An 18155-nucleotide genomic window follows, 5' to 3' on the forward strand; every position below is an offset into this window, starting at 1 on the left:
AAAAGATTTATTATGATAGCCTTAGCTGTAGCAAAAAAATGTATAATGTCAAGTTAGAAATCAGAAGAAAGCACAAAGTTGTACAGGAATGGTACATAGAAATGAATAAATGTATTCAATTGGAAATAATAACATAACTTAAAAAATAAAGTCAAATTATTTGAACAAATTTGGGAACCGTACATGGAACACAACGGAGAGAGCCTACTGCAGACCTCCACCCCATAAAATGATAGAATGAGAAGAAGACAAAATGAACTGATCCAGTGTGAAAAAGTAGATGTCACAGATTTCTTGTTTATTTTCATTGTGTGATGACATTGTTTAATGGGTTTATTGTATTGTATGTGTAGAACGTTTAATGGATTTGGAGGGGGGTGGGAAGGAGGGAGGGAAGGGAGGGTGGAGAAAATGACACTGTGTATATTCAAGAGGGAAATGTTTGTGTGTATTTTGGTTAATATGGTTCATAGCGTGAAAATCTTTTTAAAAATAAAAAAAGCTTTCAGAGCTGCTGGCGAGAGGGAAAGATTTTGTCTCAAACAGGGGATGTGCATTTGTAGCATAGACATGTACCCATTTGCATTAGTAGGACAAGAATCCTATACAACTCTTAAGGGCTTTTGTGGAGTCTGGCGTGGAAACTTCTTAAGGGGTGCCATTCTGTCAGGATTGGGGCAGATTTTGCCCTTGCGAACAATGTAGCCGAGAATGAGTAGTTCTGTTGCATTGAAAACACATTGACCCTCGTTAATAAATTCATGGTCCTCTTTGCTTAACTCCAGCAGCACTGACAGCTACATTCATGAAAAGGTTGCTAAAGCCTTAAATTTGCGGCGATATCCAGCAAACCGACGGATATTGATGGCTTGTAGCGAACTTAAGACTATACGGGGCAAGTATACGGGGCAACAGCTCTGAGAGGCAATCGGTTGACACTCAGGAGATAGATTACTGAACAGGGAGGGAGCTTTGGTCTTTAGTGTGGACAGACCACAACCCATCAAAATTTAACACTACACTTTTCATCTGAGACTGAATATCCAACCCCAGTAACATGAGATCACAGATATCAGGCATTACGAAAAGCCAAACGTCAGCAAGACAATGTCCCTGCAAGTTCAGAGTAACCTTACACTAGTCTTAAGTTTGCTACAAGCCATCAATATCCGTCAGTTTGCTGGATATCGCCGCAAATTTAAGCCTTTAGCAACCGTTTCATGAATGTAGCTGTCAGTGCTGCCGGAGTTAAGCAATCGACAATCTCACCATTCACCTCCTCCTTCATAGTCAACTGTTCCACTCCATAACAAACCCAAAGCTTTACAGTCAATTGAGCTATCACAGGGGAACTTTGTGTTGATCTTCACCTCGCCGTCACTTGAAGTCGATTCAGTGGGTTTGTCTGAAGATTCCATCCCTTCGCAGTCATCTTCCATTCCAGCAGCTTTAGGATGAGTTTTCTTGACGTTTTTCTTCTTCTTCTTACCAGTGCCAGTTAATGAAGAATTCGAAGGCTGTGTAGTTATCCAGGAATCATGGCTTTTATTAGTAGAAACTAAGTAGTACAATAATGAATGATAATGGGTGCATACACAGTTAGAGCCAAGGGAAGTGTCTTTAGTGGTAGAGATAATACATGTCCAATGTCAGTAAAGCAGACTAAGCACAGCAAAAGACTGACAGCATGACACAGATTCATCACACTACCACTGATGTCAGACTCACAGGCCTATAATCACATGTTTTACTTTTAAAGCTTTTTTAAAACAGTGGAACAACATGAGCCACCCTCCAAATATATCTGTCAGAGGCTCCGCTATTTCTACACTAACCTCCCTGAAAGTCCTAGGGGATATCTTCTCAGAAACCTGAGATTTATCACCTTTATTTATCTGTATATTTTCCTGGCCCTCACTGCCAGTGATTCTTTACTGACTCAATATTTATTTCCTTAGTGAATACTGAAGAAAAATAAATCATTAAAATTTTCACCCATCTTTTCTGACTCCTCATATAGCCGACCCCACTGATCCTCAAGGGGTTCAATTTTATCCCTCGCTATTCATTTACTTTTAATGCACCCATAGAAACCCTTTGGATTTATTTTTACTTTGCCTGCCAAAGCAGCCTCATATCTCCTTTTAGCCTTTATAATTTATTTATTAAAATTTCTTTGCAATCTTATATTCCTCAAGCACATCATTTATTCCATGCTGTTGTACACATCCCTATTCCTCTGAACCACCTTCCCAATATCCCTTGAAACAAAGGCTCCCTATAGTGTTCAAATTTTCCTTTAATCCTTACAGGAACATAAAGACTCTGTGCTTTCAAAACTTCCCCTCTGAATTTCCTCTGTGCATGTGTTTCATCCTTCCCAGAAAATAAATTGTCCCAATTCTCACCTTATACATCCTTTCTCATCACCTCGAAAGTAGCCTTATTCCAATCATGATACTTAACCCTAGGCCCTGCCCTTCTCCACTATTAACCAAAGACTAACAGTATTGTGATCACTAGACCCAAAATGTTCCCCAACATCAACTTCTGTCACATGACCTATCTCATTCCCATTAGGAAATCCAATACTGCTCACTCTCTAGTCTGATTTTCTATGTATTGATTTAGAAAACGTTCCTGAACACATTTGACAATCTCCAACCCATCCAGCCCCTTTACAGTATGGGCGTCTCAGTCAAAGTGTGAAAGTTAAAATCTCCTACAATCACAATTACTACGCATATATAATTTTTCCTTACAGATCTGCTTCTTTAATTCCCTCTTCCCATTAGGTGTTTTCATGCCTTTCCCGTTCTTCGCATCCACCCAAATAGTCTCACTCAATGAGCATTCCAATATACCCTGCCAATGCACCGCTGTAAAGTTTTCTTTAAGAAGCAATGTGACCCCTCCACCTCTTATTCCCCTGTTCTATCATGTCTAGAGCAATGGAATCCTGGTGTATTTACCTGCAATCATGCCCTTCCTACAACAAGGTTTCACTGATGGCCACAATAACATATTTCCACATGTCAATACATGCTCTAAGATCATCCATGTTACTTACTCCTTTCAATAAAATACATACACTTGAGAGAATGTCCCTCACATTCACTCTTACCTTTTCTACCCTTCTCCTTCATTAATATTAACCATCTGTTTCCTCTCTCCCTTCAAATCTACTTTTACTTCTACCCTAACTTTTGCACTCTCATTCTGATTCCAACCCCCCTGCCAAACTAGTTTAAATCATCCCCAACAGATCTAGCAAACCTGCCCACCAAGATACTGGTCTCTTTCTAGTTGAGGTTGAGGCTGACCTTTTTGTACAGGTCAGACCTTCCCCAGACGATATTCAAATGATCCACAAATCTAAACCCCTGCTCCCTGCACCAACACTTTAGCCACACATTGAGCTGCCACATCTTCCTATTCCAAACCTCTATAGCGCGTGACAAAGGCAGAAATCTCAAGATTACCACCCTTGATGTCTTACTTTTTAACTTCTTCCCCAAGTCCCTATATTCTTTTTTAAGGACCTCATATTCATATCTATCTATGTCATGGTACACGGCATCTGGCTGCTCCCCCTCCCCCTCCTGAATGCTGTGCACTCGGTCAGATATGACTCTGTCCCTGGCACCTGAGAGTCAACATAATATCCGGGAGCCCTGATATCATCCAGAAAACTTCCTATCTACTCTCCTAACCAACGAGTCCCCAATTACAATAGCTCTCCTCTTTTACCCCTTCCCTTCTGAGATGAGGGACCACCCTCTGTGCCAGAGACTTGACCACTCTGACAACCCTGGTAGGTCATCCTAAAACCGTATACCTAATATTGAGGGAAATGGCCACAGGAGACTCTACATGGCCTGTCTCCCTTCCCCTTCCATTTCCCCATAGTCATCCAGTTAGCTAACTCTTTATTTTTGGTGTGACTGCCTCCCTTATCTATGGTTGCCTCTGCCTCCCTCATAATCTGAAGCTCATTCAGAAAGGTTCTTTCATTCACAGTCCAATCTCACTTCTCATTTCTCCAAGTTCACTGGTTGCAGGTAATTCGTATACTGAGCATAGAATTTAACATTAATAAAGTTCACCAGGCATTGGTGCTTGAAAGGTAAATTGTTACCACTCAGGAAGGTTCTTGTTAGTGTTCAGAGAGAGAGAGATTTGTTGTTCGTTAGACAACAAAATCCATTAGTGAAGTCTTGAGCGCTCTTCAGAGCTCTTGCAAAAGCTGTTGAGACCCAATATGTCTTGCACTTGGCAGAGCTCCACTATTTTAAATAAAATCTGTTTTAAAGTGTTTGTATGTAACCTACTCTAACAAACCTTTCCCAATTTATCTTACAAAAACATGCCTATATATTCTATATAATCTGTCACACTGTGCTGTAATATTCCATGGTTCTATGTCTACATAGCCTTGGAGTAAAGTTGTAGATGCCTAACTTTATAGATATATGTGAAAGCCCAAGGGACATAGATAAGGTTATATTTTTCGGCTGAATGGAATAGATTGGATAGCTAGAGGAAACAGATTTAATCTAAGAAGCGGAAGAGCTGAATTGCATCTGAAAGGGCAAGTTTGTCGATCAAAGGATGGTGAGTTCTGGAACAAGGTGCGAGTGCAAATGACAGAGCAGGTACAATCACAGAACAATTGCCATATTTCCACATGTCAATACATGCTCTAAGATCATCCATGTTACTTACTCCTTTCAATAAAATACATACACTTGAGAGAATGTCCCTCACATTTGACAAGATTTTCAAGATATTTACAAAAATAAATAGGAGGGGTTTGGTTGACCTCCGTCTATTTTTCTATTCATGATCCATTCAAAGCCCTGTTCTTGAAAAAAAGCCAAATTCGTAATGCACTATCATGAAATTGAATATGAACATAACATATTTTACACCAATGCATTCAAAATTTATGTTGAGAATTACTTCCAACTACAATGACGTGACTCTTTTATCAAAAAACGATCAAAGTAAATAGATCCATCACCAATTATGAAGTTAAAGAATTGATTTTTCATATAATTAACAACTTAAGCAATATAAATGAACAAATCTATCAATGATCTCAAGCCGTTACTCTTTTATATTCCAATAATTGTTTGCTTTAAGTTAAAGTACTCGCTTGTGAAATATTTCGGATTTATTTGATAAAGCAACATGGTCTGCAGAATGGATTAAACTTTTGCAGATAAAAGCAATTGCATTTAAAGAAGTTGGCAGAGGAAAGTTTTGTTTCAAAGGGGATAGTGTATAAGAATAAAGAGGTGTTCATGACATTCTATGGGGCACCAGTGAAACCTCATTTGTAATAACTGTGTGCAGTTTTGGGCCGCATATCTTAGAAAGGATATAGCCAGGTTGGAGAGGGTACAGAGGAAGTTTACCAGATTAGAATATAGAAGAATGAGAAGGGATTTCATATAAATATTTCAAATAATGAATGGATTGGACAGAGTAGATGTAAATGCAATGTTTCCCCTGTTGGGGACAAGAGGGCACAGTCTCAGCATTAAAAAATACCAATTTATAACAGAGGTTAGGAGAAATTTCTTTAGCCAGAGGGTAATGAATTTGTGATATTAGTTGCCACATGCAGCTGTGGAGACAGGATCATTGGGGGGATTTAAATAGGAAGTTTAGTCAGGATATCATGGGATAAGGCCAGAACTTGGAACTAGATGCCAGAACAGTTTAGCTCAGGGAGCAGACTCAATGGAGCAAATGGCCTGCTTCTATTACATTTTCTTGTGATCTTGTGATCTTTTTGATGTTTATATGTAGAATGTAAGAATGGATTTGCTGAAATACATCAAAAGACAACAAAATTTGAAACTCATGGAACTTAAAATAGGTTTTCAATTTAAAATATGGCGATGATGTGAACTGCAAGAATCTCAGTTGGGAACACATTTATGCAGCCTAGTAACGCAGCTGGTGGAAATGGAACCACACAGCACTAGAGACCTGGGTTCATTCTTCACGTCGGGAGCTGTCTGTGGAGAGTTTGCATGTCCTCTCTGCGACGGCTTGGTTTGCTCTTGATTATTCACTTTCTTCCTGCATCGTAGAACGATTGCAAAGTTTGATTAATTGGCCATTGAAAGTACTGATTTGCCCAAAAATGTCGGAAAGCGGTTGAACCTGGATGTATTTGTGGTGACGAATAAAATGGTATGAGTTTCGGACTTGGTTGATGTGCCACGTGGACATGGATCTTTTCCATGTTGCATTCTCAATCACTTCATTTTCAGTAGCTTAGCTGAGGAGACGGAACATACCCAAATTTAACAATGAAGCAAGTATATTTTCTATTGTCGGTTGTATGGAAGCAAAAGGGTCTAAAACTAACGCGCATTTTTACTGACCAGAAATCATCATAAACAAATCAACGATTTTTACTTTGAACAAAAACTGACAAAAAGGTCGGGAAAATGTATCAATAATGGAGTTCCAAATAAATTCAAGGAATCATGCAACCTCAATTTAAAATTTATTGTCATATAAGCAGAAGTACACTGGCAAGATTGTTTTGATTGTCATTTCATGTTGATGGCCAAATTTCGAGAGCTCAATGATTTGCCTTTGTTGAGCATTGCTTCAAAACAAACAATTACACTGTTATGCATTATCGGTTTGGTCAAGGAACTAAAACAGGATTGAAATAGCAGGGAATTTGTAAAGGGCATGTTCATGACCGTAATTCTGCCAAAGAGAATAAGGGACAATATCCATTGATTGGACACAAGTCGTTCATCAGTAAATATAACGACGTCCACATGTAAACATCCAAATCGACGATTAAAGAAAATAATTCGCTAATTTCTAATTTAGAAAATGTATTATTTATGGATACAAATGAAGATTACACACGGAACTCTGAAATTATTTAAAATTTCAATAAACGACAGTAAAGGCGAAAATGAAACATTGTTGTATCCTGATTCTATGCTCTGTGTACCAGTAACATCCCAAATATCAGACATTTGTGTTCGATTTGTGATCTACTTCCAGTCTGGAAGGTAAAAAGAAATCTGAAGAAGTAGATGCACTTTGTCTTTGCATTCTTTTGATGTATTCTCTTCTTTTGTCATATTATTACACAACGTTCTGTGGTGATATTCTTACATATTATCTTATATATGAACTTATATAACACACAAACAGAGATTTTGCATTACATGAGATAATAAAAATAAAATAAAAGCCAAATCACGCAAAGGTGAAATATTGAATACATTCACTCCGATACAATCAGTTAAATAATCTAATAATTAAATTGAATGGATATAAAATTCCATTCTTCATCTCCTTCCTGAAATTATTCTGGGTGCCTGTATAAATGAAAGGATTTATACAAGATCCCAAAAGCTGAAGCATAAACCCGCTTTCCTCCAGAATAAAATTTGAGTCTTTTACATTGGAACCCGAGTAATAACTTACATTGGCCATTCGAACAAATAAGAACGTTGTGAAGAATAACAGCCATGACAAGAGGAAACTGACAGAGATACAAAAGAGCAAAATTATGGATTTTCTCCGACTTTCGATCTCTGGGTCATTCTGATTCTCGCTGTTCCCGTTGCCCAACAGTCTTCTGCGGATTCTAATTCCCTCAAGAATGTCTTTAACGGTGAGTGCATTGAGCAACAATATCAGAATGAATGGAAGACACGGAGTTAAAATCCGATGAAGCCAGTCAAATGCAGCCCATGAAGGCCAGGAATAAAATAATAACTTAATTTTGCATTGCCAAGGAACATCTCTAACCTCGAAGGAGGGCTCATATATAAAGTACCAAGGAATATTTCTGAGGCAACTCACAACACAAACTGTGACTATAACAGTGACGGCTGTTTTCTTGGTACAATACCTGGTTTTCAACTTCGGACAACAAATAGCGACATATCGGTCAAAAGTGAACACCACGGTTGCCCATACAGAACAGTCTCTGACTCCGTAAATTAATGCAAAACTAACACTACACACGGGAGTGATAAAAAAGAAACTGAATGGAAAATAAATGCCCACAATTCGGTTTAATATCACGGCTGTGATTATAACCAGAAGGTCTGTCACTGCCATTGCAAACAGATAAAATGTGACACACCCAGAGAGGCCACATCGTCTTCGGAACAAGATCACAACCACTGCCAAATTAGCTGCAAAAGAGGAAATAACTGATAAGTGAAAACATACGTGAACGCGATGGAGAAAAAGAAGGGAATAAACAATCGTGGAAACTCTCAATCTGCATGAAAGTTTGAGTGAGCAAAGAGAAACAGGAGGGAATAAGCGGGTCAGTGGATAGAAATGTTGTCGAGGTTTGGGGTTGGGGCGCTTGAACTAGATAAATGGTCAATAATGTCTTTTTTAAATTATTATATTTAAATTCAATACGTATTAATATCGAAATACAAGATTTTCTTTCATTCAAATTTAAACAATAATAGATTAATAAATGAAGATATAGAAACACCTTTGTTGAAACATTTGATTAAGATGGGAAATTGATCTGAATTCAAGTATTGGAGAGAGAAAAATGGTTGGAATTATGTCATGATAGTATGACAAACACAAAAAAAAGATAATTTTAAAAATATAATATTTTTACATTAATTATATAGGTTTAAATAGTCAATAATGTCTTGATTAACTTTCCAGCCCTGAAATATAAACTGTCCATTTCTCTCCATGATTGCTTCATTGACTCTCTCTGGGTTCCTTTTTTTTTCACTCAAGATTCCAGCATCTGTATTTTTAAAATTTCTCTTAAGTGTCAGCTTTCTGATCAATGAATATTTTCTCATTATACTGCATGTTCTCATTATACTTCAAATTTTCTGTGGATGATATTAGTGTTATATTTGTAATTACATATAAATTAGAACCAGTGTCTAATTTGCTGAGGAGTAAAGCAGAAAATTGGAAAGGTATACTCATTTGCTGTGTCGAAGTGATACAAATAAGAATATCAGCAAACATATCTTATTGGAGAATATAACATAGAACATAGAACCTCCATCTTGTGCTGACCTATATATTCCTTCTAAAAACTACCCCCAACCAATAACCTTGATTTTACTTTCATCTGTGTGTCTATATAAGAGTCTCGTAAATGCCCCAAATGTTTCAGCCTCAACCACCATCCCCGGCAAGGCATTCCAATCACCCACAACTCTGTGTAAAAGAATGACCCCTGATGTCTCCCCTAAACATCCCTCCCTTATCTTTGCATTTATATCCATATAAACATTTACGGAGCAGAGGCTGGCCATGTCGGCCTTTCGAGTCCTCATCAGTTAACTAGAACAACTCCACTTACTCAAACCTCACGCTCACTGCCAATAACTCTCCAAACCCCTCACCTCCATGTACACCTCCAACCTTATCTTAAATGACAGAAGGAACCCTGACGCAACTATCTCATTTGGAAGTTCATTCCATTCTGCCACCACTCGCTGAGTGAAAAAGCCACCTCTAATATTTCTCCTAAAGTGTTTCCCCCTTACCCTTAACTCATGGCCTCTTGTTCCAACCTCCCTTGCCCTCAGGAGAAAGAGTCTGTTTATATCTAGTCTATCTATTACTTTCATAATTTTAAATACCTCTATCAAGTCCCTTCTCAGACATCTATGTTTGCTGAACCTGTCCTATGAAACAGATGCTGGCTATCCAACCTATAATCTCATAATCTTGTACACCTCTATCAAATCTCCTCTTATCCTTCTCCATATCACAGAGGAAAGTCCCAGCTTTGCTAAACTTGCCTCATAAGACATATTTCCCAATCCATGCAACATTCTGATCAATCTACTCTGTGCCCTCTCCAAAGCTTCCAATAATTTGCAATACTCCTGGATGTACTGCATAATACTCCATTTACTCTGAACTATTACTCGAGTGAAGAGGAAGAATGAAATCTAGGCTGAATGGTGTACCAACATCAACCTTGCACTCAGTCATCAAGATTAAGGAGCTGGGGAGTCACGTGATGGAGTAGTGGCCGGACGGTGAACTCCAGCCCTCTCCAGAAAAGTCGGGAAAAACAAGAGAAAATACAAAGGCACAGAAATACAAGTTAAAGAAAAGTGAATATAAAGGTGGAAAGAAGATGGAGACAAAAGGAGAAAAATCAAAATCAACGGAAAGAAGAGAGGAAGAGAAGACAACGGAGGAAAAAGGTGAAGGCCTTACCTGTCCGAAGAGGCCCGCTGTGGAGAGAAGACCCCACTACCTCAGGTCGGTAGAAAGAGAACTACAACAATGGCTCACAGAGCCGAGTAAAAGTGCGCAACCGCGCATGCGCGACTCCTCGCGCATGCGCGATGCGCATACAAAAAAACACACCGACGGGAGGGGGGACCAGCTGGGGAGTCGATCTCCACAGACGGCAACGACAGCTGCAGAACACCTGCAGCAAGAAGAGACCACAGAAGACAATAGAAACAAGAAAGAAGAGGAGGAAAGGGCAGCAAAGAAACAACAGATGGTCAACCTAGAGGAAGAAGAAGAGGAAGAGGAAGAGTACAGGGAAATAGAAGAAGAAAAGATAGGCAAGGTAAAGGAGGTACTTGCTCTTGTTAGAGGATACATGGAGTCATTTAAAGAATGGCAAACACAGGAATCCAATGATTTAAGAAGAAGAATAAACAACACAGAAAAGAAAATAAATAAAATGGATATGACCTTAACAGAAATGGGGAAAAAAATGGACAAGATGGAAGAACGGGCAATAGCAGCAGAAATGGAGGTAGAAGACTTAAAAAAGAAATTGGAGGAATCTAATAAAAAAACTAAAGAGACACAAGAATTACTAGCCCAAAAAATAGATATAATGGAAAATTATAACAGAAGAAATAACATAAAGATAGTGGGCCTTCAGGAAGATGTAGAAGGCAAGAATATGAGGGAGTTTATAAAAGAATGGATCCCTAAGGCCCTAGGATGTCCAGAACTACAGCAAGAAATGGAAATAGAAAGGGCACATAGAGCATTGGCCCCTAAACCACAACCACAACAAAAACCAAGATCTATTGTAGTAAAATTCCTAAGATATACTACAAGAGAAAAGGTACTGGAGAAGACAATGGAAAAAGTAAGAGAGGGCAACAAACCACTGGAGTATAAAGGGCAAAAAATCTTCATCTATCCAGATATAAGCTTTGAACTCCTAAAGAAGAGAAAAGAGTTCAATGCAGCAAAAGCGATTTTATGGAAGAAAGGATATAAATTTACACTGAAGCATCCTGCGGTATTGAAAATATTTATTCCAGGACAACAAAACAGACTATTCTCGGATCCAGAAGAAGCACGAAAATTTGCAGAACAATTACAAAAATAGACTGAGGGATGAAGACGGGTAATGAGAGCAAAAATTATCACGATTGATATGTATGTGGGTAAAGACAAAAATAGACTGAGGGATGAAGACGGGTAAGGAGGGTAAAAATGACCACGATTGATATGTATGCGGGTAAAGAGGTATAAGAGTGAATAGAGACAATGGGCATATGTGAAAGTATCTGTAATTAGAGGAAAACATAGAAAGTATAGACAAGAATTAATAAGGGAAGGTAATGGAATAGAGAGAATAAGGAGGGAACTAAAAGAGTGACCTTTGTGACATATAAAAAACGAAATCTTTTCTGGGGGGGGCTGGGTGGGGGGAAAAGAGCGGTCACTGCAAAATCAGTTGACGCTTGCGAGTGGATTCGCAAATCCAAATGGAGAGGGGAGATGTGGTTGTCCGACAAGGGATAAAGGGCAACTCAGGAGGGGAAGGGGAGATTGGGGATAAAGAAGATAGAAATAGGAGAATAAGGAAAATGTTGGATGTTGTAGGAATGTTGTCTGGTAAAGAGTTGAAAATAAGAAAACAGAAATGGAAAAGGAGGAAAGGTAATGATGGAAAAACAGAAAGAGAAGATAAACAAAATATAAAATGGCTACGCTGAACTATATGACTCTAAATATTAATGGAATACATAACCAAATTAAAAGGAAGAAACTACTAAATTTACTGAAAAAGGAAAAAATAGATATAGCATTTGTCCAAGAAACACATTTAACTGAATTGGAGCACAAGAAATTAAAGAGAGATTGGGTAGGACATGTAACAGAAAACGGGGAAAAAAATTAACAGGAAGAACAAAGTAACCAAATTTATAATTAAATCAATGCAAGAAATGAAACTTGTGGACATATGGAGGAAACAAAACCCAAAAGAAAAGGAATACTCATACTACTCGACTAGACATAAAACATACTCAAGGATAGACCTATTCCTGTTATCAGCCCACATACAAGGGAGAGTTAGGAAAACGGAATATAAAGCTAGACTATTATCGGACCACTCACCCCTGTTATTGGCAATAGAGCTAGAAGACATCCCTCCAAGAATGTATAGATGGAGATTAAACCCCATGCTACTTAAAAGACAGGATTTTAGAGAATTTATTGAAAAACAATTAAAAATGTACTTTGAAGTAAATACGGAATCAGTGGAAGATAAGTTTATACTATGGGACGCAATGAAAGCATTCATTAGAGGGCAAATAATAAGTTATGCAACCAAGATGAAGAAGGACTATAATCAGGAAACAGAGCAGTTGGAAAGGGAAATAATAAACATAGAAAAAAAATTAGCAATAAAGGAAGATACAACCAAAAGAAGAGAATTGGCGGATAAAAAAATAAAATATGAAACATTACAAACATATAAGGTGGAGAAGAATATAATGAAGACAAAACAGAAATATTATGAACTAGGGGAAAAAACACACAAAATCCTAGCATGGCAGCTTAAGACAGAGCAAACTAAGAAAATGGTCTTGGCAACAAGGAAAAAAGACAAACAAATTACATATAATCCAAAAGAAATTAAGGAAAACTTCAGAGAATTCTATGAACAATTATACCGAACCGAAAACGAAGGGAAAGAAGGGAAAATAGATGAATTTTTGACTAAAATTGAACTACCAAAACTACAAATAGAGGAACAAAATAAATTAACAGAACCATTTGGAACAGTAGAAATACAAGAGATAATAAAAAATTTACCAAATAATAAGACACCAGGAGAGGATGGACTCCCAATAGAATTCTACAAAACATTTAAAGACCTAATAATACCGCCCCTCCTGGATGTAATCAACCAGATTGATGAGACACAAAACTTACCAGATTCATGTAAAACAGCAATAATTACAGTGATACTAAAACAAGGGAAAGATCCACTCTCACCAGCGTCATATAGACCAATATCTTTGCTAAACACAGATTATAAGATAATAGCTAAACTATTAGCGAACAGATTAGCAGAACAGGTACCGAAAATGGTAAATTTAGACCAAACTGGATTTATCAAAAAAAGACGCACAACAGACAATATTTGTAAATTTATTAACTTAATTCATGCAGTAGAAGGAAATAAAGCACCGGCAGTAGCAGTTGCTTTAGACGCAGAGAAGGCCTTCGACAGAGTAGAATGGAATTACTTGTTCAAAGTATTGCAAAAATTCAGTTTACCGGAGAAGTATATTAATTGGATTAAAGCATTATATAAGGGACCGTTAGCGAAAGTGACAGTAAATGGACATGTATCAAAGCAATTTAACGTAAGCAGGTCAACGCGGCAGGGATGCCCACTATCACCATTATTGTTTGCGCTAGCTATAGAACCACTAGCAGAATCGATAAGAAGAGATAATAATATAAAAGGAATAAAAATAAAAGACAGGGAATATAAAATCAGTCTGTTTGCGGATGATGTGATAGTGTACTTAACAGAACCAGAACTATCAATAAAAGAACTATATAAGAAATTGAAGGAATATGGAGAAGTGTTGGGATACAAGATAAACGTAAATAAAAGTAAAGCAATGCCTATGAATAACGCGGATTTCTCAAAATTTAAGGAGGAATCCCCATTCAGATGGCAAACGCAGGCAATAAGATACCTAGGTGTGCAAATAAACAAAAATCTAGGCCAATTATATAAACTCAATTACAATCCACTAATGAAAAAATTACAGGACGATTGAGAGCATTGGAAAGAGCTACCACTAACACTGATAGGAAGGATAAACTGTATTAAAATGAACATTTTTCCAAAGATACTATACTTATTTCAGGCATTGCCAATACAACTGACAGAAAAATTCTTCAAAGAGTTAAAGAAAATAATAAGGAGATTTTTATGGAGAGGGGGGAAACCGAGGATAGCACTAGACAAATTAACAGAATGGTATAAACAAGGAGGCTTACAATTGCCAAACTTCAAAAATTATTATAGAGCCGCACAATTAAGGTACCTATCAGATTTTTATCAAACAAGGGAAAAACCAGACTGGACGAGACTAGAATTAGATAAGATAGGGGAAAAGATACCTGAACACATATTATATAAATGGGACGAAAAATTGGTACAACATAGAACTTCTCCAGTATTACACCATCTCCTCAATATATGGAAGAAGATTCATGTAGAAAGAAATAAAATAAATTACCAAATACCAAAACTAATATTGACGCAAAATAAGCTACTCCCTTTTACAATAGACAACCTTGCCTTTAGAAAATGGGAAAAAAAAGGGATTAAAAGAATAGAAAATTGTTTTTCAGGAAGTAGATTCTTATCCTTTGAACAAATGAGAGATAAGTACAATATAACGGGAGATACAGCGCTGGCATATTACCAACTGAGATCCTACTTGAAAGATAAATTAGGAAGCAACTTGAGTTTACCAGAGGGAAGTAACCTTGAATATGTGATTACAGATACAATGTTAATCAAAAGATTTATAAAAAATATGTATATTAAACTGCAAGAAAAGGAAAATGAGGAAACAAATGGTAAAACTAAACAAAAATGGGAACAAGATTTAAATATAAAGATAAAAAAGGAAACATGGGAGAAGTTATGCTCTGGAACGATGAGAAATACAATAAATACGAGGCTGCGTATGATACAATATAATTGGTTACACAGACTATACATTACACCGCAAAAGTTAAATAAATGGGACCCAACAGTATCTGATAGATGTTTTCGATGTAAAAAAGAAAGGGGAACAACAATTCATGCAATCTGGACATGTGAGAGAGTAGAAAAATTTTGGGATGATCTCAATCAGATATTAAATAAAATAACAGAAAACAATATACCAAAGAATCCAGAGATCTTTCTCCTAAGTAACATAAAAAATAAAGAATTTGGAATTGACTTGGAGGATGCACAAAAAAGATTTGTTAAGATAGCCCTAGCTGTAGCAAAAAAATGTATTATGTCAACCTGGAAATTGGAAGATAATTTGAAAATACAACAATGGTATATAGAAATGAATAAATGTATTCCATTAGAAAAAATAACATATAGTTTAAGAAATAATATTGAAATATTCGAACAAGTATGGGAGCCTTACATTAAATACAATAGCGAAAACCTACCGGGAACAAACATTACCTAAGTTGATGGAAGGAGAAGAGAAGAAAAGAATGGACTCAGTAGAATTTCTGGTGTATTTTCGTTGAATGACAACATTGTCTAACTGAATTAATGCAACCTAGATTGTATAACTAAAATGGATGAGAGGGGGGGGGGGGGATGGGGGGGTGGCTTGGGAGGAGGGAGGGGGGAGGGAGAAAAAGTCACTGTAAATGTGTGGAAAAGAAAAAGTGTATATCATGGCTATTGTGATTTATGGTGTGAAAAATAAAAAATTTAAAAAAAAAAAAAAAAAGATTAAGGAGCTGATTGTTAACTTCAGAGGTATACAATCCAGTGATCATTAAACATTAAAATAAATTTAGACATAGAGCACGGTAACAGGCCATTTCGGCCCACGAGTCAATGCCACCCAGGAACAACTGAATGGTGGGAGGAAACCCGAGCTCACGGAGAAAACGCACGCAGACACGGGGATAATGTACAAACCCCATACGGACAGTGCAGGATTCGAATCCCGGATCGGTTCCAATCCCTGCCGTCGTAAAGACATTGCGTCACCGCTGCACCAAACATGCCGAGAGGGTGAACAAATTCAAGTTATTGGGAGTTACAACTTCGAAGGATCTTTCCTGGACCCAACACATTAATGGCATCACGAAGAAAGCATGTTAGCAGCTCTACATCCTCAGGAATTTGCGGAGGTTTGTTATGACAACAGTTAATAGTTAACCTGGCAGGTTTCTCCAGGAAAATGTGCTGACTGGCTGCATCACGATCTGGTATGGAATACTCCAGAACATCACAGGCAAAATGCTCCCCACTATCGAGACCATCTACACGGAATGTTGTCGTTGGAGAGCATATAATCAAGGATCCGTACCACCCAGCACATGCTCTGTTCTCGCTGCTGCCACTAGTTTTAGGAGCCAGCTGCAACCCCTCCACCGTCAGACTCCTCAACAATAACATTTAAATTCAGGGAATCATTTAAGGACTCTGGCATTTGTGGCATAAATGACTTTGTGCATTTTATTTACTTTTCTCTCTGTATTGCACAGTCGGTTTGTTTACATTCGCTGGCTGTTTATAATTCTTTATTTAATTATATTAAATAAATTATATATACACACACACACATATATATATATATATATATATATGCGGTGCACAGTTTTTTTTTGCGCTGCCAATAAGTGGAAATTCTGCCTCGCAGTAAAAAAAAAGTAAAACCCAGGTATGTGATGTGATGTATGTACTCTGACAATAAATCTTAAATCTGAACTATGAATCGCACTTTTGTACTCCTGGCAGCAGTACGACAGTTCACTGCAATTAATTGTGTGAACAACATTATTTAATCATATGAGAACAATGTGTTGCAGAGTTATGGAATATATAATATTTACTCTGTGAATGGATATATTCGGTAATAGTGCTAATTCCACAACACAATCCATCCCATAAACAATTAAAAAGCAATAACCATAATTTACCTGAAACACCGATGGCTGCCACAACTGGGTAGTAAATAGCAAATAACATTCCTTTTGGGGAACCATGCATTTCCGATAGGCGTTTTAATGCCCTTCTACACTGTCGTCATCAGTGCTGGATTTATATCTGATTTCAAGCCTCAGGGGACAATTAGATTATGAACATTCATGTTAAATGTATTTACAATGTCAGAATATTGCAGCTGCAAACGACAGGATATTGAGACTTCGAAGAATTGACCCCAACTCCCAAATGATATCCCACACGTACAAAGTATCCCGATATATGTTTATTCATCAATGTTAACCGACAATACCACGCTTTGTGCTTCCTTTTGATGAAAGCGCACACGAAATATTATTAGTTAACAGTTCCACATTCCCTTTTATGTGGTTCGATGTACCCATTATGTATCTTTAAAAGATATTGATCTCCTCGAACAGTCCAGCAAACACAAATTCTGACATTGGAGATGGCATTGTTGATGGCCTTTCAAGAATGTCCCTTTAAATTGCGTTCCATTCACCTCCCAGTGTCATGAAAGCATATTTCGTTCTGCCTTTCCGGTCTCTGATCAAATTTACCAGTGGGCTTGCGCAGGGGCTAATACTATCCGTACGCGTCTGCATGAAACATTTCACCATTCCGAAGAAGATTACTGCCCCATACGTGGCCACATTTGCCTGTTTCATTGGCCAGTTGTTCAGTAATGACATGAAGGTCTTTTGTAACAAACGTCTGCGTAACGTTTCTCCTCCAAACACCATGATCGGATCTTGAACAGAAGATTATCAAAGCTGAGCCGAGTCAGCAGAAGATTTCCGTGGACTTGGTCCGCGGCATGGCAGCTACTTCAGTCTTCCTCCGCGAATAGAATCTGCAACAAGTGATCTGTCATGTTGTATGTTTTCTAATTGTTAATTTATTTTCGTTTTGATGTATAAATTGTCACCAATGCTCTCAATTCAGTGAAACTGTTTAATTACAAACAATTGTATTACTTGAATACGATATTCAGTCGGCACTAATTCTGCTGATTAACATATTGTTTCTTAGCAGAACTTTTTCCATGATTCGACACGTTCTAGGTAGGCTCATTTTCGATAAGCAGTTATGAGTGGGAATGAAATTTCACTGTTGGGAACTTGCTTCATTAAAAGTGGTCAATACTGGAAAA

At 37.5% G+C, this 18155-nt stretch overlaps 1 protein-coding gene across 1 annotated transcript; it reads right to left on the reverse strand.

Moving 5' to 3' along the window:
* Positions 1-7287: 7287 nt before the first annotated feature.
* On the reverse strand, positions 7288-17745 carry LOC138743812 (G-protein coupled receptor 15-like). Its single transcript, XM_069899414.1, has 2 exons — positions 17505-17745; positions 7288-8195 (listed from the first exon to the last, which is right to left on the reverse strand). The coding sequence occupies exons 1-2, from the start codon at positions 17743-17745 to the stop codon at positions 7288-7290; spliced, it is 1149 nt and encodes a 382-aa protein (XP_069755515.1).
* Between the last annotated feature and the right edge of the window lie 410 nt (positions 17746-18155).

The sequence above is a fragment of the Narcine bancroftii genome, chromosome 10 (genome assembly GCF_036971445.1).
Source record: "Narcine bancroftii isolate sNarBan1 chromosome 10, sNarBan1.hap1, whole genome shotgun sequence".
In the NCBI taxonomy this organism is placed as follows: domain Eukaryota; kingdom Metazoa; phylum Chordata; class Chondrichthyes; order Torpediniformes; family Narcinidae; genus Narcine; species Narcine bancroftii.